This window comes from Molossus molossus, unplaced genomic scaffold, assembly GCF_014108415.1.
Source record: "Molossus molossus isolate mMolMol1 unplaced genomic scaffold, mMolMol1.p scaffold_m16_p_10, whole genome shotgun sequence".
NCBI classification, from domain to species: domain Eukaryota; kingdom Metazoa; phylum Chordata; class Mammalia; order Chiroptera; family Molossidae; genus Molossus; species Molossus molossus.
In genome coordinates this window covers 5,489,604-5,516,257 of record NW_023425345.1, presented here as the reverse complement: position 1 = coordinate 5,516,257, position 26,654 = coordinate 5,489,604, and the positions used below count along the sequence as shown (strand labels likewise).

Below are 26,654 nucleotides of genomic sequence, written 5' to 3'. Positions count from 1 at the left end.
ATGGCGGGGCCGCGGGGCGCGCTGCTGGCCTGGTGCCGCCGCCAGTGCGAGGGCTACCGCGGCGTGGACGTCCGCGACCTGAGCAGCTCCTTCCGGGACGGCCTGGCCTTCTGCGCCATCCTGCACCGGCACCGGCCCGACCTGCTGTGAGTGCCGGGCGGCCGGGCGGGCGGGCCGGGGACCCCCGCCCCCTCAGTGACGCGGCGGGCAGAGACCGGGACGCCGACCCTGCCGAGGGCCCTGCCGCCTGGTGGGTCGCCGAGACCCCCGCCCGGGCACACGCCAACCCCACGGGGCCTCGCCCCCCGCCCCTGGGACAGCGGACCGGGTGTGCTGCTGCCTCTGCGCGGGGTCGGGGTGGGGGTGGGGGTGGGGTGGGGTGGGGGTGGGAGCGGCGCCGCCCACGAGGCACTGATTTCCGCCGGAGGGACTCGTCCCCGAAGGCCCGGACTCTTTGAAGCCGGCGAGCCCTCTTTGGGGACCCTGCCTTTCCTGCACTCAACTCCTCGCAAACAGGCGCACTGAGCACCCCCTCCTGTGAGGCATGAGGCCTGTTTCTGTGTGGGGGCCCCCTTGCTATGAGTACAGGGAACCGCGCCTCTCTGATCGCCCCATGCGATCTTGTCTCGGGGCGAGCGCGGTGCCTGGCACGGAGGAGACTGCAGGTTAACAGTGGCTGAAGGAATGGACGTAAAGCCCCGTCGACCCCCATTAGGACACAGACCTGTCTCCCCAGGTGTGTGCCCCAAGGTCCCACTGTCCTCACTGGGACAGGAAGGCCAAGCGAATACTCCTAGTGTCTGACTGACAGCCACCAGCCGGCTGCTCCAGGGTATGAAATGCCCCCTTCTTGTTCCCGGCTGCCCAGGAAAGTTTATTTAGACACCCCCTTCCCCAGAGCTTCTGTCTCAGCTCCCTCTTCCCTGGGCCTGGCACCTCTCCCATTCATTCATTCATTCACTCATTCATTCATTCATTCATTCACTCACTCAAAACAGAGTGAAAGTTGATCTGCTGCCTGCGATCTCGTGCCTACAGTGCCCACCACCAAGGGGGACCTGAGCCTGGCAGGGTCTGGAGTCTCTGCGTCTGTTCCAGGAACAGACGTGCCCACAGACAGCACCTGAGAGGACTTTGAGGAAGGAGGAAGGAAGGAAAGGATCCGATGGCACGTGCACTTGCTTTAGTCTGTGCCATGTGGTACCACCATGTCTGTAGGAGGTGGGGCAGGCCCTGGAGGAGAGGGCTTTGGGGGTGAACCAGATGAGGTGGAGACAGACGTAGGTGGGCCCTGCCTGCTGCGGGGCATGTGACAGCTGCACTAATAGAGGTGGGCAGCGCTCAGGAGTGGGGACTTGAAGAATGGGGAAGGGCACCCAGAATGGAGTGGAGGGCTTGAGGGGCAGGTGCTGAGGCAGGGGGCAGGGGGCAGGGCACAGGGCCAGGTGTGCAGGGACTTGGGTGTCAAACTGAGCTGCTTGGTGGGCCCGAGCCTGCCAGCATCAAAACGCAGGCCGCTTGGTTTGGTGCTCGGCGCCTCCCTGTCCCAGGTGTGCGACTTTGGGTAAATCACCGGATCCCTCCAGGCTCCACTTCCCTCATCTGTAAAGTGGGATTGATAATAAGAGCGACCTCACAGGATTGTTGTGAGGATTAAAAGAGGTAATGAGCATTCAATTAACATTGGTTATTATAAGTAGTGTTATTAGGCAGAAGGGGGATGATGATGAAAGTGTCTTATTCCTTCATCTACTCCACAAGTATTTACAGAGTTACTGTTCTGTGCTGGGCGCTGTGCCTGGCAGTGGAGATAAGCAGCCGACAAAGAGGCAAACCCCTTCAGTCTCCCACACCTGTGGGAGTAACAGATGTAGAATCTGGGATGGTAATTCTGTGGGAAGTGCTATATCAGAGGGATGGGATGGAAGGCCTCCCAGATGTCATATAATCTTCAAGGGGATAGCAGGAGCCAGGTAAGTGGGTCCTGGGCAGAGGGGACACCTGAGCAGTGCCACTGGAGCCCATGGCACACGGCGGGGAGGGCCAGGAGAAGTGGCTGGGCCAGAGTGCTAAGGAGGGTGCATGGGGCCATGGAGAGCCATGTCGGTTTTAAGCAGGGGAGGGTTGTGGCCGGAGTTGGTTGGAATGGATCCCTCAGAATCACACCCAGGCATTCATTGGCAAGGCAGGCCAGTGTTGGGGCTGCCAGCCCATTGCACAGGACAAACACTGAGGCCTAGGCCCCACAGAAGGCATAGAGAGCACCTTAGCAATGCAGAGGGGAGGATCTCCATGGGAGTAGGGTTTGGCAATCATCTGAAGTGGTTTAAGCTCCTGGTGCTGTGGGCCCTGCCTCTGCTGGGGGTGGGGTTCTGCTGCCATGTTCATTCCCTCTCCCCCCAGTCCAAGCACCTTTAAGCTCCCTAGAGGGTAGACATCATGTGGGTTTCTTTTTTTGTGCCCTTCATCTCTCCCAGAGCCAAATGGAACTTCCCGGGCCTTTGAAACGCTCAGAAAATCTGTTACCAAAGCCCAGAGATAGGGGCAGGGTGAGAGGCTGAAGGGAGAACTGTCGTGTCTTAGGGGCCTTTACAGTTGTCATGCTGCTTCCATTATTTCTTCATTCAATAACACTTACTGAGCACTTACTAAGTACCAGGGACTATGTAGAATATTGGGGGCACAGGGTGAACAAAATGTAATCACATCCTTCTAAGAACGCTGTTGGGGAGACTGAAATAAATGTCCAAGACAAGTTGCTTTGTTCCACGTGGTCTGGGAACAAGCCTTTGTCAGAGGTTACGCTGGTGTCCCTAAACCCTTTCACACCGTCACAGACCAGGAGGCTGAGGATGAGGAGGTTACACAGCTGCTGAGGGCCATGCTCTAGGCAGTGGCAAAGCAAGGGGAGTTTGGGACCCAGCTGAGGGGAGAAGTAAGTCGTCTGGCCAGAGAGGGCAAAAGGGGGCTAATGCCCATACACAGTCCACCGAGTCTTGGGGCTCCTCCTTCTGGGGTTCTCAGCTTACTGTACCTGGACTCTGCCTGGAGGAGCTAGGGGGTAGGAGGGCTAGGGGAGGGGAGCTTGCTTGCCCTCTCCCCTGTCTGTGAGGCTGCCCTTCACCAAGCCCAGACTCGCCCAGTTCCCCCCACCAGCCCGGGAGGTGCTACTAGAGCTTTCCCCAGTTCACAGATGGGAAAATGAAGGCTGCCGACCTCCTCAAGGTCACACAGCCCAGACTGAAGAGCAGAACCTGGGACCCAGACCTTGGAGGGCGTGCTGCCTGCTCCAGACACGGCCGCTGCGTCGGCAGTCAGTCAGGCTGCAGTTTTCAGCCATAGAAGGGCAATGCTTTGGGTGGTGCACCCAGGAGACTTCCAGCAAGAAGGCTGGGCTGCGTCTACCGGTTCCAGCCACTCTAGCAGCCTGGAGCAATGGAGGGAGGGCGGGCGATAGATAAAGCCAGCAGGCTGGCCAGCTGTCCCTTCCAGGGTCCCCCAGGCCAGCCCTGCTTCCTCTCACCTGTCTCAGCTTAGAAACTGGGAAACCCTGCACTGCTCCCCCAAGAGAAAGTGCCCCAGGAGTGGCCCAGCAGGGGCAGCCAGCCGTTCAGTGCCTGCCAGCGGCTTTGAGGCTACGATTGCCAGTCTAGTTCAAACTTGTTCTAGTCCTGTCCCCATTACAAATATTCACCTTTGGGCTGGGTTGGGACTCAGCATGTTGGTGTGGCTTCTCCAGGTTTGAGACATGCAGTAGAAGGACCAGGAATGTGGGTTCCAAGAGCTGTGGTTTCCCCCCTCCAAGCCTCAGTGTTCTCATCTGTAACCCGGGGTAAATACCTGCCAGAGAGAGTTGAAAAGAATGTAAATTAAAGACAGGAGCTCAGCACTGCACTGACGTGAGATCAATTCACGGATGTCCCTGATTTTACAAGCATTTGTCCTGGTCTTAGTTTTGTCTTTGACCAGAATGTGGCTTCCTGAGGAAGGCTGTCCAGATTTGCAGTGAGTTAAGGGACCTTAAACATGAGAGCTTGAACTGGAGCCCCTCCCTCCCAGTGGTTTGCAACCTCTGCTTGGATGCCTCCTGGTGCCGGGAGCCCATCCTGTGCCCACCGGGAAGGCCCAGCTCTACAAGCATGTGCTTGCTGCCTCAGTTTCCTCCTTGACGGCTCACAGACCCCGCCCTTTGGGATGAGGTTCCTTCCCCCAGCTTCTGGTCACACCCTTGCCCAGTCACCTCCTCAATGCCCTTCCCCACTTTGCTTCTTGCAGAGATTTTGATTCACTTTCCAAGGACAATGTCTTCGAGAATAACCGTTTGGTGAGTCCCCAGACATATGACAGCCCAAGAAGCAGAGGGGGATGGGGTCTTGCAGGGCAGGAGCTGAGGGGCTGCCTGGCATTCAGGCCCTGGCTGCTCTTTTCCCCGCCTCCTGCTTCCCTAGGCCCCTTGTCCCTGGCGCACCAGTGCTCCCCCTTCTCTAGGTCATCATGTGGGGTCAAAGCTGAGGGGGGCCCATAGTCACCCTGCCCTGGTCCCCCGCATCCCACTGAGGGGCTAAGGGGGGCCTCTGCTGAGGGGTGCCCACTAATCCTGCCTCCTCCCCTTCTTCCTGCTGTGGCTGATTTTGCCCCCACCCAGGCCTTTGAAGTGGCTGAGAAGGAGCTGGGCATCCCTGCTCTCCTGGACCCCAGTGACATGGTCTCCATGAGTGTCCCCGACTGCCTCAGCATCATGACCTACGTGTCCCAGTATTACAACCACTTCGCCAGCTCTGGCCAAGGTGAGAGGGACAGCCCTTCAGGGAGACCGGCCCTGGGGCTGGGTTGGGGCTGGGCTGCAAAGGGCGCTGGGGGCGGTGCATCGTCGCTCACTGGGCTGCTCATTCGCTCGCTGAAACACGCCCCACGGGGCGACAGCACTGTGCTGGGCACAGCTGTGAACAGGTCGCTGCCCTCCTGAGCGCCCAGACAACAGACACAGCAACCCATAGCTGAGCAGAATAATGTGGGAGGAGACAGAGCAGGGCGGGGTCCCCACTGTCTGTGAGTCCTCTCCTGTGGCTCTGTGGGCTGTGGTGCGGTGTCTTCCCCAGACGTGACCTTCAAGGCCTGAAAACTGAGAGGCCGGAGAGTTGGGGGGATCCCTGAGGTACAAGGGTACTTCTCTGCTCTGAGTTGTTGCTGGGGCTGCAGAGCCTCCTGCCTGGAGAATCCCCATGCAGGAATCTCCCGTGGGCACTGGGCCGCTTCTGTAGAGAAGAAGTGGTCCCAGAGGGGAAGCAAGGAGTCCAGGGTCACACAGCAGGAGAGCAGAAAGGCTCGGTGGAGGACCCAGGTGTCCAGACTCCTGTCTGGGTCACTGCTGTCCACGGGTTCTGAGGAGGTGAGCACTGTGCCCCTCCCTGGCCTATTTCAGTTGTGCCTCCTGCCTCTGCCCTCCAGGGGGACAGTCCCAGCCCATCTCTCCAAGTGTTCTATGAAGTTAGGTCTTGTTTTCCTTTGTGTTATTTATTTTTGTTAAGCCTCACCTGAGGATATTTTTCTGTTTATCTTCAGATAGAGTGTGAGGGAGGAGGGGAGAGAGAGAGAAACATTGATGTGAGAGGAACACATCGATTGGTTAACCTCCCACACAACCCCGACCAGGGCTGGGGACTGAACTGCAACCGAGGTACATGTCCTTGACTGGAACCGAACCCCAGACTCTCTGGTCTGCAGGCTGATGCTCTAACCGCTGAGCCAAACTGGCCAGAGCTTTTTTCCCTTTTTAATAAAGCATGCTTACCGTAGACAATTTAAAACACAGAAAAGGGCATAAAAATGAACATAATCTATACTCCCCCCTTCTTGAGATAATGCTATGGATTAGTATTATACTTGAACAAATAACATTATATGTATTTTAGTATAAATCGAATTAAAAGGATTTCTCGACCACTGAGGTGAGTGGAAGTTGAGAGATAGACTTGCCCTGGCCTGTTTGGCTCAGCAGTTAGAGCATCGGCCCGCGAACCAGAGAGTCCTAGGTTCGGTTCCCACTAAGGGCACGTACCTCGGTTGCAGTTTGTTCCCGGCCCGGTTGGGGTTGTATGGGTGGCAGCCACTCGATGTATCTCTCTCACATCGATGTTGCTCTCTCTCTTCCTCCCTCTCTCCCTCCTGCTCTATCTGAAAATAAATGCAAAAAAAAAAAAAAATGTCCTCAGGTGAGGATTAAAAAAAAGAGCATAGACGCAACCTTTTTTCTCTGCCATTTACTATCTGGGTGACAGTGGGCCACCATGGTCAACTCTCTGCCTCAGTTTCTCCTTAGTAAGGGGATACATGTTGTGCCCATCTCACAGGGTTGACGTGAGGAGTAAACAGGGAAATGTAAACCTGTCTTAGGACTCAAGGTCAGTATTATTATGATGGCTTGATCGTCGGTTAGAGTTTCCCTTACTTACCTAGAGCCACAGCTCAGGCCTGTCTTCTGCAGGGTTCCCTGTCAAAAACCCCAGTCTCTCTCTGGAGGGGCACCTTCTGGGGAGCTGGGGGGGGGGTGTGGGAAGCCCTTGAACCTACTGCCAGTGGTGCCCGCTCTGATCTTGGGTCCTCACTGGGCACATGCTGGGGTGAGGCGCCCTGGCTGGAGGAGCACCAAAGAGAAGAGCTTCCCAGTAAAGAATGTGATGTGTTCAAGAGGCACAGGAATTGGAGCCGTGGGCGCCCTGGTACAGCTCCCCCATTGCACCTGGGCAGGAGCACCCCTTGGGCCTGCAGGGAATTTTTGTTGTATCCTCGCTGGAGGATACTTTTTCCATTGATTTTTAGAGAGTGGAAGGGAGGGGAGAGGGGGGGAGCGAGAAATATCAGTGTGAGAGAGAGACATGGATTGGTTGCCCCCCGCATGCATCCCCAGTCAGGGCCAGTTACATGCCCTTGACCAGGAATTGAACCCGAGACCCTCCGGTGTGCAAACCGACGCTCTAACCACTGAGCCATGCCAGCCAGGGCCCTATGGGGATTCCTGTTGCTAAAAGTACAGCTTGTACTTTTCATATAACTTGGTTCCCCAAATGCAAGTCGTTTTTATCCCACCCGCTGCTCAACCAAAGCAAACCGAGTGATGTGTTCCAACCCCGGAGGCAAAGCTGACTCCCCCAGATGGTCCTATACTGTACTTTCTGGGCGAATGGAGGGATTTCAGGGGTGACTTTGACTGGACTGGACTCTCACTGGACTGAGTGAGTAACCTTGAACCTGGTCCTGGCTGAGACACTGAAGTGCCATGCTGAGTGCTCAGCTTGTGCCAGTGACCCTGGGCACATCAGCTGACCCCTGACTCCCAGGAGCCACAGTCTGGTCTGGAACCAGAGTATGAGGACCGGAAGCACAGTCTCTGGGAAATCGGAGGAGGGGTACCAGCCCCCTCAGGGTGGCATGGGCAGTTGTCATCAGGATAAGTCCAGCTTCTTTTTTTTTTATTCCTCACCTGAGGATATTTTTTCATTTATCATCAGACAGAGTGAGAGGAAGGGAGAGCCAGAGAGAAACATCGATGTGATAGAGCCACATTGGTTGCCTCCCGCACGACCCGACCAGGGCTGGGGATGAACTGCAACCGAGGTACGTGCCCTTGACCAGAATCGAACCCGCAACTCATTGGTCTGCGGGCCGACGCTCTAACTGCTGAGCCAAACCGGCCAGGGCAGGTCCAGCATCTGATAGGGCCCTGAGGGCCTCCCCACGCTTCGCTTGAGCTACCCACGGCTCCAATTCCTCGTGCTTCTTGAACACGTCACGTTCTTTACTGTGAAGCTTTTCTCTTTGGTGATCCTCCGGCCCCCAACTCCATTTTCTGTTCCACCTCTTCCAGCCCCAGCACATGTTTTCCAACTGGTCCTGCAATCTTCCCATTTTGCCCCAAGCAGCCTGCCCTGATGTACCCCAGGTGCTCTTGTGGCCCCTGCCCGTGTCGAACACGTGAGGCTGGGGCCCCAGTATGTGCTCCCCGCTCCCCCCGCAGCCCGCCTGGCTCGCAGGCACAGAGCTCCATCACCTGCACTTATCCTGCGGGCCGGCAGCTGCCGGGCTCCTGTGCCGGCTCCTGTGCGCCAGGCCCTGTGCTAGGGAGGGAGCTTGCGGGCTGATGGCTGGGGGCGGACAGAGAAGAACAATGTGATGCATACTCTAATTTCAGGAAAGTCAGCACGGAAACAAAGTAAGGAAATGAGGTGAAAGCCACGGGAGGAGGTCCGAGGGGCCCTCCGAGGGAGAGGAGGAGGCCATCTGGAGATCTGGGGGGGATGCTCGAGGCAGGAGGGCGGCAGGGGTCTGTGTGCTTCGGGGTGTGGGGAGGGAGGAGGCGAGGACAGACGGCTGTGGGGGCTGGCACTTGATTAGGGGCTAGGCTTCCACATTTTTTTTTTACTATGATTCACGGTAAAAAATACAGTTCCTATCACAGTTGACGTTTATGCACACATATGTAATTGAAACACGTTTCAGGAAACAGTTCTTCCCCTTACAACATGTGATGCACACAGATATTTTCTCTTCTGTCTGATTTTTTTTTTAATCCTCACCCAAGGATATTTTTCCATTTATCTTCAGATAGAGTGTGAGGGGGGAAGAGAGAGGAAGACAGAGACAGAGACATTGATGTGAGAGAGACACATCGATTGGCTGCCTCCCACGGGACCCCAACCAGGGCCAGGGATCGGACCACAATGGAGGTACATGCCCTCACCAGAATCGAAGCCATGACTCTGGTCTGCAGGCCGACACTCTAACCACTGGGCAAACTGGCAAGGGCTTCTATCTCATCTTTTAAAATGTGTTTTTTATTGATTTTTTTAGAGAGAGAGGAAGGGAGAGAGAGATAGAAACATCAGTGTGAAAGAGAAACATCAATCGGCCGCCTCCTGCACGCCCCTGCTGGGGATCGAGCCTGCAACCCGGGCATGTGCCCTGACTGGGAATCCATCTGGGACCTTTCAGTCCGTGGGACGATGCTTAATCCACTGAGCCACAGTAAATGCTATTTTAGACCACAGTAAGGAACTTGGTTTTTTTTTTTAAATGGTCATACAATAAAATAGACTTTTTTTTGGTCATACAGTTCTCGGAATTGAGGGTTTTATTTCAGTCACTGGGTACGAAGTAGGTGCTTAGGGAATGTTTGCTGAAGGAATGAAGGAGTGGGGTGTTGGAGGAGGTGGGTGGGTGGGTTTCTTCTGGCGGGAGGGACTGTAGGCAGGGTTCTGGGCCCATTTCCCCGAACCTTGAGGCCTGCACCGGGTGGTTCCTTTCTTTTCCTTCCCTCTAGCCCGTCGCTCTGGTGGGCAGGAAGCTACCCATCCTGCCCCGAACTGGCTGTTCTGTTGCTCTGTGCACACGACCCCTGCACACGGGTCACTGTCCCCCAGAGGCGCAGGGTGTTAAGCAGCTTGCATTCGGCCCTTAGCTTGGAAGTGGAGGTGTCCCCTGGCCTGTGTGAAGTGGGAGCCTGCTCCGGTCCCACGGCGTTGGGACCAAAGGTGATGGCTGTGGAGTTCAAATCTTCGGCCTGGGCCCCTTGGGACTCCAGGGGACCTGAGACATCTGCCTCAGGTGTCTGTCCTGTCTCTTGATAGGCAGTGTCTCACCACCCAGAAAGGGCCTGACACCCTCCTCCCCGCCATCTACTCCCGTGGAACCAGGAGATAAGGCTCAGGTAGGCAGATGCCTGTGGTGGGCGGGTGGGGTGCGGGTGAAGAGGGGCGGTGGGGCGGGGACAACGGGCATTGTTGTGTTCAGGGGGCGCTGGGTCCTTTTCCCACCGGCTTTGGAAGTACAGTCTCACAGGCCAGGACAGGGAAGGGGTCAGGAGATGCCGGGCCTGGGAAGGGGGCATAGGGCAGTTCTCAACGCTGGCCCTGCCACCTGGCCTGACAGGATTTACACAGTAATGTGGCAAATACGCGCCTTGACTCCTGCTGAGACAGCTTTTTAAAAATTATTTATTTATTTTTATAGAGAGGAAAGGAGAGAGAGAGAGAGAGAGAGAGAGAGAAACATCACTTTGTTGTTCCTCTTATTTATCTGCTCATTGGGTGATTCTTGTATGTGCCCTGACCAGGGATTGAACTGCAACCTTGGCCAGAGCGAGACAGAGCTTTGGACTTCCCAGGGTGATTCTGTTTAACCCTCTCGCAACCCTCGGAGGTTGGCATTAGGTGTCCTGATGTACAGATGAGAAAACTGAGGCTCAGACAGTCTTGGTCATGTGTCCAAGGTCTCTTAGCTGGCAAGTGGGGGCCACACTGCCAGTCCCCTGCTCCAAGGTGCTTAGAAGGGTGACACCAGCCCTTCACTTTGGCAGGTGGGACCCCAAGGCCCAGAGATGCCAGCAGCTTGCTCAAGGTCACGGTGCTTAGAAGGAGAGAAACTGGGATTAAAGTCTGCTGGGGCCCTAGGAGGGGAGGCAGAGAAGGCAGACGAGGTGGCCCTGGGAGCCACCTGCAGGGATGGCAGACGGGTAAGAGCAGCCAAAGGAAAGGGGCCCTACAGCCAGGAGCCACCTTCCTGGTGGGGAAGGCCCCGAAACTGAAGTCAGGGCTTTTATGTCCCATCCTGACTCAGTGACCTGAGTGCCTCGCCCTCTCTGGGCTTTAGTTTCCTCGTCTGTGAAACGGTGACACTCTCCCCCTCGGTCCCCTCCAGGGCTCTGGTGGAACACATTAGCACTTGGGGGACAGTGGCCATTAGAGGGGGAACAGGGGTGACCGTGTCCCCCCAATCTGCCCACTCTTTCCCCGCAGGGCGAGGAGCTCTCCCCGGGGCACCTGTCGGAGCAGGGTGCCCACCGGGCCCCCAGCAGCGCGTGTGCAGCCTGCGGGCAGCACGTGCACCTGGTGCAGCGCTACCTGGCGGAGGGCAGGCTGTACCACCGGCACTGCTTCCGGTGAGTGGCTGGGGAGCTGGGGGCGGGGCCTCCCCGCCCCAATGGCAGGAGGGAGCATCCGTGGATTCAGCGCTGCCGTGTGCCGGGCCCCTTGGTGGGCTCCTGGTTCTGGAGCATCCTGAGGGGCACACTAGCCAGCGAGGGGAAGACTGGTTCAGTCACGTAATGAGAGGCGGGGCCGGGGCTGGGGTTCGGGGTTCGGGGTTCTGCCCCGGGTCTGCGCGCTCTGAGGCGAGCTGCCCGATGGTGTTTAAGGAGCACAGCGTGCTTTGAAAGCCATCGGGAAAAGGATTGGGAAAAAGTCACAAGAACAGCTTGCTTTCTGTGTGTGGTTCTAGGGGAAGCCAGGTTTAAAGAAAATGGAACGAGGCAAGGAAAATATAAATAACTTAGAAAAGATATGATACAAAAAAGAAATCAGGAAAGGAAATGGAAGAGTCAAAGGAGCGGGTGACTGACAGTGGCCTTGGGCACACGGACCTGGTCTAGTGTGTGTGTGTTCCATGGCGGCTGCACCTGGAACCTGGGACCTGGCTGCAGGACTGAGGTGTCATGGGGGAACCTACTGGCCATCAGAGCAGTCTTTTTAAAAATGTGTTGTTATTGATTTTTTAGAGAGAGAGAGAAACATTGATCGGCTGCCTCCTGCACGCCCCCACTGGGGATCGGGCCCACAGCCTGGGCATGTGTCCCGACTGGGAATCAAACCGGTGACCTCTTGGTGCACGGGTCGATGCTCAACCACTGAGAGGTTTTAAAAAAACGTTTTACAGTGACTCCTCCCAGAAAGAAATCTATCTGATGTTGGACCCGTTGTAAATACATACCTGAAGTAAAGCTTGTATAAAAGCTGCGCAACTAGAACTAGAGTTCGTAAAACAGGTGTGATACACTCTGACATTTTATTTGATTGTATTATGTAATTTTCTTCTATTCCATAAAACAAAACCAAAAAACCTGGTTGGTTGAAAACCACTGAATTGATTTCCTGAGCCACTAATGAGTGGCAGCCCGCTGACTGGCGGGGTGGCATCTCTTTGGGGACCTCTGCTTCCTCTTGCAGCATAAGCTAACACGTTTCTCAATTTCTGTTGCTGATTTCATTGTTCTGCTATGGTCCTGACAGTTACCATTTCCTTTTCCTCTGGAAGACCAGGGTCTTGAGACAGGATCCAGGCTGGCAGGTGGGAGGAGGGGAAGGAGGGAATAGCGTGGCTGCTGGAGGAGGCGTGGCCCGCGTGCTGGGCCTGGCTGCCTGGCCAAGGTGAATACCCACCCTGTTCTCCCTGGCAGGTGTCGGCAGTGCTCCAGCACCCTGATCCCCGGGGCTTACAGGAGTGGGCCTGAGGAGGGCACCTTCGTGTGTGCGGAGCATTGTGCCAGGCTGGGCCCGGGCGGACGGTCAGGGGCCAAGCCCAGGTTCCCCCCACAGCCAAAGCAACAGCAAGAAGAAGCAAAAGAAGCAGAAGCAGCAGCCAAGGATGTGGAGGGAGGCAGCCTTAGCCCTAGTGTGGCTGCTGGGACTGAGGCCGAGCCCCAGATCCCCCCCAAGCCCTGTGTTCCAGACAAACCACAGGATCTGGCCAGTCCCCAGGCTGGCCGCCCCATGCCTGCCCCCCGGAAGGCCTTCGAGAGCCCTGCCCTGACGCCCCCGACGCCCCGGCCCCGGTCCAGTCTGCAGCCTGAGACCTTGGCGGAGCAGGGTAGCAGCAGCCTAGTGAACGGTGAGCAGGCTCCCGCTGGGAGTGGGCGCTCGCTGGGGAGTGTCTGGTGTTTAAATGGACACGTGCACTGAGAGGGTTGATGGGTCCATGCTCTGTGCCTTTGCGTCTGTGTGGGGTGACTGTGTTTCTGAGGTTATTCGTTCATGCAAGAAATAGTGACAGGCCTCTGTGCTGGGCTCTGCCCTCCAGGATGGGGGTATAGTTTGAATAGAACAGATGCATACAGATGGCCCCATGTTGTCTCATGCTGTGTGTGTTGGGGTGTTTGTGTTCTTTTGTGTGTCTTGTATGGTTCGGTTTTGGGGTGTAAGTGTACACTGTGTGTGCCTGTGTCCTGCCTGTATCTGGGACACTGTGTGTTCAGTCGGTTTGCATTCTCCATCCAAGTGACCTGACTCCCACGCCCAGCCCTTGCCCTTGTCCTTGTCTGGGAGCCCTCAGGGGCTAGGGGCAGGGGACAGGCTAGGGTGTCCCTGCTCAGGTGGGCCTCGGGGGGCTCTCTTCAGGCTAGAAAAGACTGCAGCGGAGACCCCTGCCGCACCTCATCGTAGGACCTCCCCAGATGGCCTGCCTGGCTTGCATGAGCTCGGCGACAGGGCCCCTGGGACCTGAGACGTGCTGCGGCCTCTCGCTTGGTCAGGGAAGGCGTTGGGATAGGAAAGCCCCGGGCTGGGGAGAGACGCCCTCTGGCCGGCTCTGCCGCTCCGCACTCGTGGGCCCTCTCTGAGCCCAGCCCTGAGCTGGGCACCGAGGGCAGAGACCGTTCAGACCTGTGTGCGCCTTCGAGGCGGCACAGACGCAGGGATTTCAGTGGAGCCAGAAGTCTGTTAAGATGGGGGAGCAGAGGCTGTTGTGTGGTTCACAGAGGACAGCTGGGGTCAGGAGGCTTCGAGGAGGAGGCGGTGCTGGGACTGCTTCCTGTCCCCACGGCAGTGCCTCGGGGCACCTGGGCCCCCCTCAACGAAATGCCATGGGGTCTCAGATGCCCTGTCCTTGTCCCTCCGACCTTCTCTACCTGTCCCCTTTGGTGCTTATCTACTCTCCCTGAGCTCTGGGTGGGGAGGTGCAGTGTGCAGGGCAGTCGTCATGGCCCTGGAGTCCATGACCCGCCAGTAGGAAGGAAGAGCACTTCTGGGTGAGGCAGGCGGTGCCCGGGTGCCCCACTGCTGCTGAGCCCATAGCTGCCATGAGGGCCTGTCTCACTCCCTTTCCCATCCAGGAAGACTGCACGAACCCCCCGTCCCCAAGCCGAGAGGGACGCCCAAGCTGTCCGAGAGGTACGCTGGCTAAGAGGCTCTCCGGGCCTGGTGGTGGAAATGGGGGCCCCGGGTCCTGCTCGGGGGTGGGGGGCGAGGCTTTCTGTGGGAATGGGACCCCCTTCACACCCTCCTGAGAATGGGCAGGGTTCATTTCTGGGTGGGGAAGGACTGCTGTACGCATGTCCCCTTCCCCAGGGCTCCCTCCTCTGTGGGCAGCAGTGCCCGGTGGGGTCGGTCACCTCTGCAGTCCCTTCATCTCCGCAAGCCCCGCTGCCTTTGTAGCATGGGAGGCCCAGCTCACTGAGTTGGCAGCCAGGTATAGAAACGCCTGGCTCAGGTCTCCACCCGGGGACCCTGTGTCCCAGGTGCGGACATCTATTTTCCGCTGGTCTTTGGAGCGCTGCGTCCCCTGTGGTGTGTGAGAGACAGAGGTGGCCACAGCCCTAACAGTAGTTCAGACTCATGAGCACTCGCTGTGTGCCAGGTGCTGTGCCCACTGCCCCCTTAGAGTGGCCTTGTGAGGTGAGGGTTACCATTGTCCCCCTTTCATGGAGGGAGACTGATGCACAGGCCCGTGACTCCTCAGTGTCACAGAGGGAGCCTTTTCTGGGCTGGGCTAACAGAGGCTGCTATAGTCCATTTCAGCCCCAATGCGCTGGGGGTGGGAGGGGAGAAGGGCTGGGGGTGGGAGGGGAGAAGGGCATAGTTTTTCATCCATGCCTTTGAAATGGACTCAAAACTGTCCAGAGAGAGGACACTGCTCCCCTTACCTCTTAATGGTTTCTGCCTCTTCCTGCTGCCCTACAGGACGCCAGCCCCCAGGAAGGACCCTCCTTGGATCGCACTGGTACAGGCAGAGCCAAAGAAGAAGCCAGCCCCTCTGCCCCCGAGCAGCAGCCCCCGGCCGCCATGCAGGGACAGCAGGCAGGTGGAGAATGGAGGCACAGAGGAGGTGGCCCCGAGGAGCCCGGCAGCAGCTGGACTGGAGCCCAAGCCCTACAACCCCTTTGAGGAGGAGGAGGAGGTGGAGGAACCCCCCGCTGCACCCAGTCTGGCCACTGGCCCTGTCCAGGTCCACCCGGAGTCCACACCCAAGTCCCTGCACCCCTGGTATGGCATCACCCCCACCAGCAGCCCCAAGACAAAAAAGCGCCCTGCCCCCCAAGCACCCAGCGCATCCCCACTCGGTGAGTGCCACCTCTGGAAGCTCCTGGCCGTGGGAACTCGGTCAGGGCCTGGGAGGGGGTGTGGTTCGCCTGTGTGTCCTCTCATTTACTCCTGAGCTAACCTTCGAGGTAGGCATCATATCTCCCTTTGCAGATGGGGAAACTGAGGCACAGAGAGGGTAAGTGATTTTTCCCAGGGCCTCACAGCACTTAAGCAGTGGAGGCAAGATTTGAGTCCAGGCTCTAGACTCCACTCATTTCACCGTTCACGACCCACCTCGCAGGTCTTGTGAGAATTAGTGCGCTCTGGTGAAGCGTTTGTCATAGAGTTGGCTCCGGGAAAGCAAAGCACGTGGCAGGCTTGGCTGGAACCCTGCCCAGCTAGTCACTGTCCTCCAGTCGCTGACAGCCTCAGGCCCTGACCTGGCTCCGTGACTCAGCCCTTGTGACTTTGAGCAGTTCCTTCCCCGGTGTCTGTCCTCAGTCTCCTCATCTGCAAGACAGTAGATGGGTTAGCTCTAGGGCGTTGTGTCCCCTCTGCCACTGTCTTGCAGTCTTAGGCCCTAGGCCCAGTCACCTCCCACCATGGCTGGGGTCCGACTGCCTCCAAGACCTCAGCAGGAGCCCCTCAGACTTGGGCCAAGAGCGTGTTGGCCATGATCAGAGGCAGGTGCCCAGGTGGTCTGGGGTCCCCACTCTAGCTGAGCCAGTGGAGGTGATGGACAGGTATGCCCACGAGATGAGCTCTGAGTCAGACCCAGCTGGCTCCACCCAGCCATTGCCAGGGCCAGTGCCTTCTCTTTGAGCCTGTTGCCTCATCTGGAAAGCACAGATGACGACGCTTTCAGCATGAGGTCCATCACCCACATGACGATTAAAGTGGTACCGGGCAGCGCCTGCCCCTCCCGCTGCCCTCCCCCCTCTGCTCCTGGTCCAAGCCACAGGAGAGGCCAGCTGGGGGTTTCCTGTGTGCCCTCCCCTCCCCTGGCGGATTTGCCTTTCAAATGCGGCTTGGCTTTCGGTCAGGTCAGATATGGGAGGGGAGTGGAGATGGCAGCCATGCTGGGTGAGAAAGTGTGAGGTGGGTCCTCTGGGCTCTGGCTTCATCTGGATGTGGAGGGACATGGGTGTCCGAGGCCAGCTGCAGAGCTGTGGAGAGTGGACTGTGTTGGGCTGACACGCACTTGCTTGTCCATTTGCAGCCCTCCACGCCTCCCGCCTCTCACGCTCGGAGCCGCCCTCGGCTACCCCGTCGCCAGCCCTCAGTGTGGAGAGCCTGTCATCCGAGGGCCCTAGCCAGACCGCCAGTGGGGGGCTTCTGGAGCCTCCAGCTGTGCCCAAGAGCTCCTCAGAGCCTGCTGTCCACGCTCCTGGCACTCCTGGGACCTCTGCCAGCCTCTCTGCCAACTCCTCCCTGTCCTCCTCTGGGGACACCATGGACCGGATGCCTCAAGCCAGCCCTGGCCTTGCCCGCAATAGTAGGGGCAGCTCAGGGCCCCAGCCAGCCAAGCCCTGCAGTGGTGCTGCCCCCACCCCTCTCTTGTTGGTGGGAGACAAGCTCCCCGTGCCTTTCCCCGGCAGCGCCTCCCCGCAGCTCCAGGTGAAGGTGAGTGCCTCACCCTCCCTGAGGCTGCCGTCCTGTCTAGTGGACGGGGGTCTGGGGTCAGGGCAGGGATGTCCATGGCCTTCCATCTTTGCTGACCTCTTAACTTCTTGACTGACCTGGCAGTGTCCATTCTCTGAGGCACAGATCCACCTGTCTGTCGTTCTGTCCATTGGCCAGTCCTCCTGTCCGTCTCTTCACCTGCCCTCCGGCCTGGCCCTCTAGTCACTGATGCATTCAGGCACCTGCTTACCTGCCTATCCACGCCCTTGCCCGTTCACCCAGCCACCATCCATCTGTCCCCCCTTCCGTTCCCTGAGGTCCCTGCTTATGCCAGAGGCCCCTCCAGGCCCGCCCCGCACTCCCTCTCCTCTTGAGGTGCAGTGGGCACCAGGCAGCCATCCCAGGGAGCTCACGACCTTTGCGGGCTGTTTGCATACCTGTTTCAGTTTCATGCCGAGAACTGGGTCACCAGGGGCCAGGACATTCCTCTGGGCATCTAGTTTCTGAGAGGCCTCTCTTGCAACCATAGCCCCTTTGAGCCACCGAGTTCTGGTCATCTACCTTTGCTCCGCACTCTGGCTCTCTGAAGGCCCAGGTTCGTCTGGCCCCGGGGGAGGGTGGCAGGACAGCTCATAGGGGGCGCTATGGTCTTGGTCTGACCCAGCTGACTGCGGATGAGGCTGAGGAGGCAGCTGAGCTAGTGTCCTGCCCTGCCCGTGTGCCTTTCGGACAGTTAACCTTCCCTGACCTGGGGCTAGCCCCTGTCCAGCTCTGCCACCACCTGCTGTGAGACCTTGAGAAGGTCCTGCCCCACCCTTCTCGCGGTCTCAGCAGCTCTGAGAAGCCCCAGAGTTCCTTGGTGGGAGTTGGGGGAGAGGGTTGACTGTGGATACCCCCCTTTCAGACAGCTCCCTTTATTTTTATTTATTTATTTTTAGTCCTCACTCAAGGATACTTTTCTGTTTACCTTCAGATAGAGTGGAAGGGAGGGAGAGAGAGAGAGAAACATCGATGTGAGAGACATTGATTGGCTGCCTCCCACACAACCCTGACCAGGGCCAGGGGCGAACTGCAACCGAGGTACGTGCCCTTGACCGGAATCAAACCTGAGATGCCTTGGTCCGTGGGCTGATGCTTTTACCACCGAGCCAAACCAGCGGGGGCCCTTTATTTTTATTCTTATTTTTGTTAATCCTCACTCGAGCATATTTTTTCCATTGATTTTTATTTTTTTTAAATATTTTTTTTCTTTATTGATTTTTAGAGAGAGAGGAAGGGAGAGGGAAAGAGAAATAGAAACATAGATGAGAGAGAACATCGATTGGCCGCCTCCTGCATGCCCCCCACTGGGGATCAGGCCCACAACCTGGGCATGTGTCCTGACCAAGAATTGAACTGGTGATCTCTTGGTGCGTGGGTCAGTGCTCAACCACTGAGCCACACTGCCTGGGCTCTATTGATTTTTAGAGCGAGTAAGTAGAAGGGGAGGGACAGAGGCTGGGGTGGGGAGAGAGAGACAGAGACAGAGACATTGATTGGTTGCCTCCTGCACATGTCCTGACCTGGTTGAGGTTCAAACCTGCAACCCAAGTACATGCCCTTGACTGGGAATCAAACTCGAGACCCTTCTGTGCATGGGCAGATACTCTTCTAACCACTGAGCTACACTGACCAGGGCCAGGCAGCTCCCTTTAAACGCCCTTTTCCTGGGGAGGGGAGGAAGTGTGCGAAGGAATTGTGCGCCTGAGAAAAGGCTGAGAACTCCTGAGGGGCTGGGGCTTAGGCTGTTTGGCCCTGCTGGGCACCTCTGGGTGCGATTGTGGAGGGAGGAGGCAGAGTCCCACGTGGCTTCCTTCTAAGGCATCCCCACACCCCACCCTAACCCCAAGATTAGGAGAATTTCAGAGGCATTGAGGACAGGGGACAGGGGTCTTGGGTGGGTGCTGTCCTGTGGGAACCATACCCCATCTCCCTGCTGTGCCTGGGAGACTCTCTCCCCGGACTGGCACAGGGGAGGTGAGCAGGGCTCCTTCCTGCCTCCCCCACCTCTGGGAGAAAGCCAGGGAAACACTGGGAACACTCCATAGCCAGTAGGGAGGCCTCTCCATGGGGCCCCGATGACTCCTGTTTCCAGGGAGCTGGGGAAAGTGGTAGAAGCGCTGGCCCAGCCTGGCGGTGCAGCCTCGGGCAGGGCTCTCGAGAGGGACAGGAAGATGCAGGGCCCCGATGACTCCTGTTTCCAATGAGCCGGGGAAAGTGGTAGAAGCGCTGGCCCAGCCTGGCGGTGCAGCCTCGGGCAGGGCTCTCGAGAGGGACAGGAAGATGCAGGGCCCCGATGACTCCTGTTTCCAGGGAGCTGGGGAAAGTGGTAGAAGCGCTGGCCCAGCCTGGCGGTGCAGCCTCGGGCAGGGCTCTCGAGAGGGACAGGAAGATGCAGGGCCCTGGCTGTACGAAGCGGCCAGCAGAGGACAGGGGTCTTTGCTGGGTAGCGAGGGGGCTGCTCTTCTCCACCTGCTGGCCAGATGGGAGGTGGGATCCCTGCTTTCGTAGCTCCTGGCTGGGCCACTCTGGGCAAGGACCTGTACCTCTCTGAGCCTGAGCGTCCCCGCTCTGGAGAAGGTGGCTGTGAGGCCTGAGTGAGCTACTACAGCTCTGCCCTAAACTCCACGTCCTGACCACTGTCCCCAGTGCTGGATGGCTGCCCTGCCCTGACACAGATTCTCACCCTTGCTTGGACCCTTGAGAAGTGCATGACCTTGAGCCAATTGCCTAACCTCTGAACCTGAGTTTCAGCTGTGAAATGGGCGTCACAGTACCCACTCTGCGGAGTGGCTGTGAGAAGTGGACAAGGCTGCGCACAGGTTCCCGAGGCAGCGAATGCGCGGGAGGTGCTGGGCATTGGGAGTGGGTGTGGAGCTGATGCACCAGAGACCGGATGCTGGGAGATGCCGGCGCGGCCGGCTCCCTCCTCTGCCTGCCCCAGGGTCCAGCCTGTTTTTGCAAGTCCCATGTGCTCAGGCAGCCAGGGTCTTACTGCTGCCTTCCCAGACTTATCCTCTGTCATGTCACCCTGCCTTTAGTCTTCCTGCAAGGAGAATCCTTTTAACCGCAAAGCATCACCCACAGCGTCCCCAGCCACCAAGAAAGCCACCAAGGGATCCAAGCCAGCGAGGCCACCGGCCCCAGGACACGGCTTCCCACTCATCAAGCGCAAGGTACCAGCTGGAAGCGTCCAGACTGCCTGGGCCCGGCCCCCCCCTGGGCAGCCTCAGGCTCCCCCGGGACACTGAGGGCTGGGCTGTCGGGGCAGCTGCGCTCAGGTGTTGGAAAGGGGGCACGCGGGTGGTCCAGCTGGGAAGCTTAACAGGGATTTCGAGCAGGTCAGCTCTTCTCAAGCAGGAGCAAGGGTGGCGCGTTTAACTTGTTGCCAGTGATGTTCAAGGATCAAAGCACTCACGTGATGCACTGCTAGTTAGATGGACCAGGGTGTTCTCAAGCTAACCTCTATAGTAGGGTCACTCTCACACCGGGATATCACTGTGGAGCGGCAGACAAGCAGGCAGAGTTGCCGAGAGAGGCAGGAAGTTGTGCCTCCCCGAGTGTGCCTGTTGGCGCTGGGGCCAGGAGCATGGGGGCAGTGTGTCTGTACCCACAGCAGCCCTTCCCTACCCTGGGTCCTGCGTCTGGCCGCGATAGGTGTGGGACAGAGCCCAGCCCTGGGCCTGTGGCGGCCAGGAGGGGTGGGCTGTTCTCCAGGTGACCGGGGTGCTGTCGGGCAGGTCCAGGCTGACCAGTACATCCCCGAGGAGGACATTCACCAAGAGGTGGACACCATTGAGCGCCAACTGGATGCCCTGGAACTCCGTGGGGTTCTGCTGGAGGAGAAACTGCGTGGTGGCATGAATGGTTCGAGAGCCGCTGGGAGGGCCCGGCGGGTGGGACTTGGGGCTGGTGGGAGCCTTCATGGTTCTTTTGAGGGTGGGAACTGCTGCCAGCCCTGGCCTCAGGGGGCATTTGGCTTCCAGAGGGCCGTGAGGACGACATGCTGGTGGACTGGTTCAAGCTCATCCACGAGAAGCACCTGCTGGTGCGGCGGGAGTCCGAGCTCATCTACGTGTGAGTCCTCCCTCCCCTCGGCCCCCTGCGCCTCTTGTTGGAACCCGCACAGCTTAGAATGGAGAGACTCCCCTGTCTTCCTTCTCTTCACTGCCGGTTCAGGGTAGAACAGCCTGCGTGGGCTGAGTTAATAGTCGGCTTACTCCCGCCCTCTAGCTTCAAGCAGCAGAACCTGGAGCAGCGTCAGGCCGATGTGGAGTATGAGCTCCGGTGCCTTCTCAACAAGCCGGGTAAGTGCAGCCTCAAGCACAACCTGGGCACCTGCCCAGGGCCTGGTGGTACAGGGGAGTGGGCCCAGTTCTTCCCCTCCAGGTCGGGCAGTGGACGGACAGCGCCCTGATGTGGGCACAGACTCCGGGCAGGGCCAGAGGAGAGGGCCCGGAGGTGCCGGCTGGGTTGTAACAGGTGATAAATAGGCTTGATCCGTGGTGGTGTGTGACACACGGTGTCAGAGGTGACCGGCTCATAGAGCACCAGGCTCAGGAGCTGAGCACCTGTGGCTGCCCCTCTCCTGGAGCTGTGGGTGGGCGGGTTCAGGGGGAGAAGTTCAGGCTCCGGGGTCCAGGGCTGCTCCGCTGGGTAGATGACGGCAGATGCCTGTCCAGAGGCAGCCCTGGCTCACGGCCGCCAGGCTAGAGCATGGCAGGGGAAGGGAAGGTGGAGGGTACCCCTGCACAGCGTGACTCAGGGTGGCTTCGGGAGGGACAGACAGGGCTGGCTCAGAAAGGTGGAGGGCAGTTGGAGGGACTGGGCGTGGAGTCAGCCAGTCCTGTGTTTTGCTGCTGATGTGCTGGGGGCGGGGACAGGGAGGGAAGGCAGGTTTCTCAGCCTCACTGAGCCTCAGTGGCTTCAAGTGTAAGACAGGATGAAGGTACCTGCCTCATAGGGTGTTACTGGGGCCAAGAGATGGTGGATATGGAAATCCTGTGGCCTCCGAGCGGCTGACAGTTGGTGGTTATTACGTGGCCGAGCTGGGGTCTGTGGCTATGATGGAGTGAGGCCGCAGGGCTAGGGGTGTTTAGCATGGGAGCCAGGCCTCTGGCCGCTTCCTGTGGCCCCGGTTGCGGGCATCGTCGTTGCCATGAACAGATGAGGAAATGGGAGCCCGAGAGGTGGACTCTTGCCCATTGGAGGTGGACCTGGGCTTCTACCCATGTTTCTGACCTGGGTCCGACACTGTAGACACAGCCCTTCCTGCCAGCTGCAGTGGTGGCCTGACTCTGCATTGGGGAAGTTGGAAGGCAGGATGTGACCCTGAGGCAGGAGTGTCCCTAGGGAAGCCACGGGAAGTCCCAGCTGTCTGCTGCCATCTGACGAGATCGGGAGCGTTCGGGGTGCTATGGCTGGAGACTCTGCTCCATCTGTAGTGGGTCCTAAATCTCCGGGAAGGGAGGCTGGGGATGGCCGCCACTCCAAGGGAGACACAGCGACACCTTGTGGCCAGAGTGGGGGGACAACACCTGTATACCCAGGCCTGCCTGGCCCTGGCCTGTTCTGCCTCTCCTCATGGTGGCAGCCCTCTGCATGGTGGCAGCCCCTCCTAGGTTTATCGTCCTGTCCCAGAGGGTGCTTTTGCAGGGTGAGACTGTTTATAAGTCCCCAAGTGGGTTGGAGACCAACAGATACCATAAGGGCTGTAGCTTGAGGGTGTCAGGTTGCCCAGGTTCCAACACTGGCGCCATCCTTGCTGTGTGACACTGGCCAAGGACTTAAACTTCCCCGAGCCTCAGTTTCCCCACATGTAGATTGGTGGCATAATTTACTCAGACCCCAGATTTGGGAAGTGGCAAAGTAGAGCTTGAACTGGGGTGGTGACTCTGTCACCATGCTGTCCCCAGAAGTATGCTGGGCCATCTGCTCCTGACTTGTGGCAAGGTGAAGTGGTCGGGGCTCGGGGCATGGCCGAGGGGACCTCCGGATGCTTGTTTCAAAACAAGGAGTCCTGTGGTGGCAGGTGGGGGGGGCAAGTGTGGGCACCCATCCCCTGGGAGCCCGTGGGCTGGGTGAGAGGAACACACAGGGGCAGGCGGGCCCCTGAGGGTGGTTGTTGAGGATTCTTGAGAGTAAACTGGAGGAGCAGCAGGTATATGACCTCAGGGACACCTCCTGGCTGGGCTCCCTCCCCAGGGCCCCCCCAATCTGCCCTCCTTCATGGCATTGATGTTCCAATATGCCGCTTGGGTCACGTTGCTTCTCCTGCATGAGGACCCCTGGGGTTCCCTGTTCTTTCCCCATCCCTGCCCACTCTGGCCAGCCTGCCTTTGGAAGTTCTCAAGAGGCCCAGCCCAAAGCCTCCCTCCTCCAAGAAACCACCATGAACATTTATTGAATGAATGAATGAACAGAAGCAGGGAGCCATCTGGCACCTGCTGGTCTCTGTTCTCAGAACAGGTGGTGTGGGCCCTCCCGGAGGGTGGTGTTTTTGGTAGGCAGCCTAGTATCCTTGGGCTCTTCCATAATAACCTTCATTTCCCCCAAACGTGTAATCCCCACCCATCTGGGCCCCTCCTTACTGTCCTCCTGCACGGGGCTGGCCCTAACTCAGCACCGAGGCACTCAGGCCTCCTGGGAAGGCAGCGGGGGTTCCTGTCACTCACAGCCCAGCGTTTCTCCTTGGGCAGAGAAGGACTGGACAGAGGAGGACCGGGGCCGGGAGAAGGTGCTGATGCAGGAAATCGTGAACCTCATCGAGCAGCGCAATGCCATCGTCAACTGCCTGGATGAGGACCGGCAGAGGTGACCTGGCCTGGTCAGGGGCTGCCCTGGGTTCCCTGGGGGAAGGGCTCGCTGCCAGTGCACCCTTGTCCAGCCTGTCGGAGTCGGAGGCTGGTCCCTCCCTCTGGGGGAGAGTTAGCTTCCCTTTCTCGTTTCAGGGAGGAAGAGGAAGATAAGATGTTGGAAGCCATGATCAGGAAGAAAGGTGAGGCCCTCCTGGGGCGCTGGTCCATTCAAGTCCTGGGGGGGGCCAGGTTGAGCAGGAGCGTGGAGTGGGTGCTCTGTTTTGCTGGGAAGGCCGTGTGTGGCAAGGCGAGCCAGCCTGCAGCCAGCAAAGCTGTGGCCCGGGCTTGGAGGGTGGGTGTGGGATGCCCTGGTGCCCACAGAGAGGACTGTGGTGTACAGGGAGCATTTCCCAGGGTGGTTCCTTAAGCTCTGTGTTCCTCCTCGAGGCTGCAGGTGGTCTGGGGAGAGTCCATGGGCTCAAATAGCAGTGCTGATCGGTCATAAGATAGCGCCAGGACCGGCTGAAAGAGCACTGGCCCGGGAGTCAGGAGACCTGGGATTAATCTTGGTTCCACCCGTGACTCATTGTGTGGCCTTGTGGTTAAGTCTGGACTCCATTCAGAGTGCTGGGGTTCTAGTCCCAGCTGTGGAGCTTGCTTGTGGGTGACTTGAGCCAGCCACTTCTCCTGCTCGGCCTGCCTGTCCTGGTCTGCAGAACTGGGGTGCAGGCCCACCTCCCAGGTGTGTGCTGAGCACTTCACCAGCCTGGCACTTACAAATAGCTCAGTTGGTGCTAGTCCATTTCAAACCCACGTTTCCCTCGTTTATAAAATGAGGGCTAGGAGATGATTTCTGAGATTTCTTCTAGCTCTGACAGTATTTGTATTGTAACGCATAGAGCTGTGAGTACCAGCCTGGGGAACCAACCTTTTATTTTTTTATTAAAAAAAATTTTTTTTTCTTTATTGATTTTAGAGAGAGAGGAAGGGAGAGAGAGATAGAAACATCAATGAGAGAGAACATCTATTGGCCGCCTCCTGCATGCCCCCCACTGGGGATCGGGCCCACAGCCTGGGCATGTGCCCTGACCGGGAATTGCACCAGCGACATCTTGGTGCCTGGGTCGACACTCAACCACTGAGCCACACCAGCGGGGCTGGGGAACAAACCTTTTAAAGATAAATGTATGCCACATTTCAGAGGGCTCACACTCCTTTATCTCAGGTCCTTGCCAAAATACTCGGAGAGGGTGTGGCTCCCATCCTAAAGCCAAAGAACCAGAGGCTCAGAGAAGTGACGTGCCCAGGGCTCCAGGAGCGGGGGCTGGAGCTGGGCTGGCACTCCTAGGACTCTGTCACAACCTCTGGCCTGCCCAATGGACCCCCCTTCTCTCCTGCAGAGTTCCAGAAGGAGGCTGAGTCCGAGGGCAGGAAGAAGGGGAAGTTCAAGACCATGAAGGTGCTGAAGCTGCTAGGAAATAAGCGTGACACCAAGAGCAAGTTCCCCGGGGACAAGAGCTAACATCGAGGGGACTTCCACCACCCCCTGCTGGTACCGCCCTGCCCAGTCTGGTTCTGATGACTCCAGATGCTGTGATGGACCCAAGGAGCAAGCAGGGGCCCGGGTCCAGGGAGCGGCAGCAGCTGGGCACACCTGCTCCTCGTCCTGCCCAGCCCCTGCCGTAACAGGAGCTCCTGGGTCCTTCCCTCTGTGTCATGTCCGGATGGGATTCTTAGCTGTCAGAGTTCTGACTGAGGGTCCTTCCCCCACAGGGTCTGTGCAGGGGTCTCCTGCCTTAGGGCTCTGCTCCCCTCGGCAGGCCGGGCTGTGCTGGCTCTGGTCCCTGTCCTCCTCCCAGGGCAGGGGCCCGAGTCTGTTTCTCCTCACTCAGGAGCTCTATTTATGAAGTCCCTAGTTTACTTAGTGACTCTGTCCTCAGACTCGAATGGACCTGGTGGACGAAACCCTCCCTGTCTCTGGAAAATCTAGGAGGTGCTTCCTTCCTCTTTCCTTGCTCTGTAGGAACCTCACCAGCGCAGGGCTGTGACGGCCGCACTGGGTGGGTGGGGGCCCTATGCTGAGTCTCCCAACGACAGTCTCTGGAAGGCAGGCCCCGGTTGCAGTTCTGGTCCCTGATCGATGCTTTCCGTAGGTGCTAATCCTGGTTCTTTAACACACTGTAGTCTGAGCCTCATTGAGGCTCCCCCTCCCCCCAGGAGGGCATGGGGGGCCCATTTCTGTGCGTGGCCATCCCCAGTCTCCTCACACTTCTCTGTTGTTTGTTCTTTCCTGACTTATTCTCACCAAAGGACTGACGGCCACTCACCCCACTGGGGGGCGCCGATGGGAGCAATGCCTTTTCCCCAGGGACCGTGCCAGCAGCTCCTGGTCGAAACACTGTTGCTATAAGCTATTTCTGGGGACCTCTAGGCCCCCTCCCCTCAGCACCCTCTGGGAAAGGTCACACTGTACTAATCCGTGAGGGTTTTCCTCACTAACCATAAATGGAGACAACCTCAATGCCAGAGCCCTGCAGCGCTCCCAGCCAGGTCTGCCTTCCTCCCTGCCTCCACTGCGGCCAGGGCTCACTGCTGGCCCGGGGCGTGGAGGGCTGTCCGCTGACTGTCCACTGACGGGGCTGTGACCCTCACTGCCTGGTCGGGCAGGGCTCCCTTGCTCTGCAGGGAGAGGTGGCTGCTGCCCCTGGTGGTCTCATTCCAAATGTGCCTGTTGACCTGGAGCTGGGGTCACCAGCTCCAGGGTGTTTCAGGGGCCAGGACACACGAACTGGCTGGGTGTCAGGAGACTCGGGTGGTGGGGCCTCGGGGGAATGGGTGTGTCTGTGCCATAGCTAAAGGGGGAGGGTCTTCCTTACGTCAACTGTAGCCCTTGGGAATGTGGTCCAGTGTCGTCAGATCTTTCCATTTTTCAAAAGAAACTAGAAATCTAGATACTGTGTGTGTGTGTAATTTGTAAATGTTGGCAACTAACCGCAAATTAAACCAAGGGTAGGCTGCATGCATCCTAGGGCACTCCAGTTTGCTGCCTCTGGGCCACGCGGGGCCTCTGAGGGGGAGGATGGTTGTCCTTGTCATGCTGCACCCTCTGGCCCCAGGTTCTGGAGGGCGT

At 58.2% G+C, this 26,654-nt stretch overlaps 1 protein-coding gene across 1 annotated transcript; it reads left to right on the top strand.

Annotated features, from left to right (window-relative positions):
* MICALL1 (MICAL like 1) lies at window positions 1–26,579 on the top strand. Its single transcript, XM_036253070.1, has 16 exons — window positions 1–146; window positions 4,276–4,324; window positions 4,646–4,787; window positions 9,624–9,703; window positions 10,791–10,933; window positions 12,227–12,657; window positions 13,877–13,934; window positions 14,724–15,103; window positions 16,285–16,688; window positions 19,769–19,903; window positions 20,468–20,594; window positions 20,714–20,804; window positions 20,961–21,034; window positions 23,426–23,540; window positions 23,678–23,724; window positions 24,925–26,579. Exons 1-16 carry the CDS (start codon window positions 1–3, stop codon window positions 25,044–25,046), a joined length of 2,544 nt encoding a protein of 847 aa, XP_036108963.1. The 3' UTR covers window positions 25,047–26,579.
* Window positions 26,580–26,654: the final 75 nt, after the last annotated feature.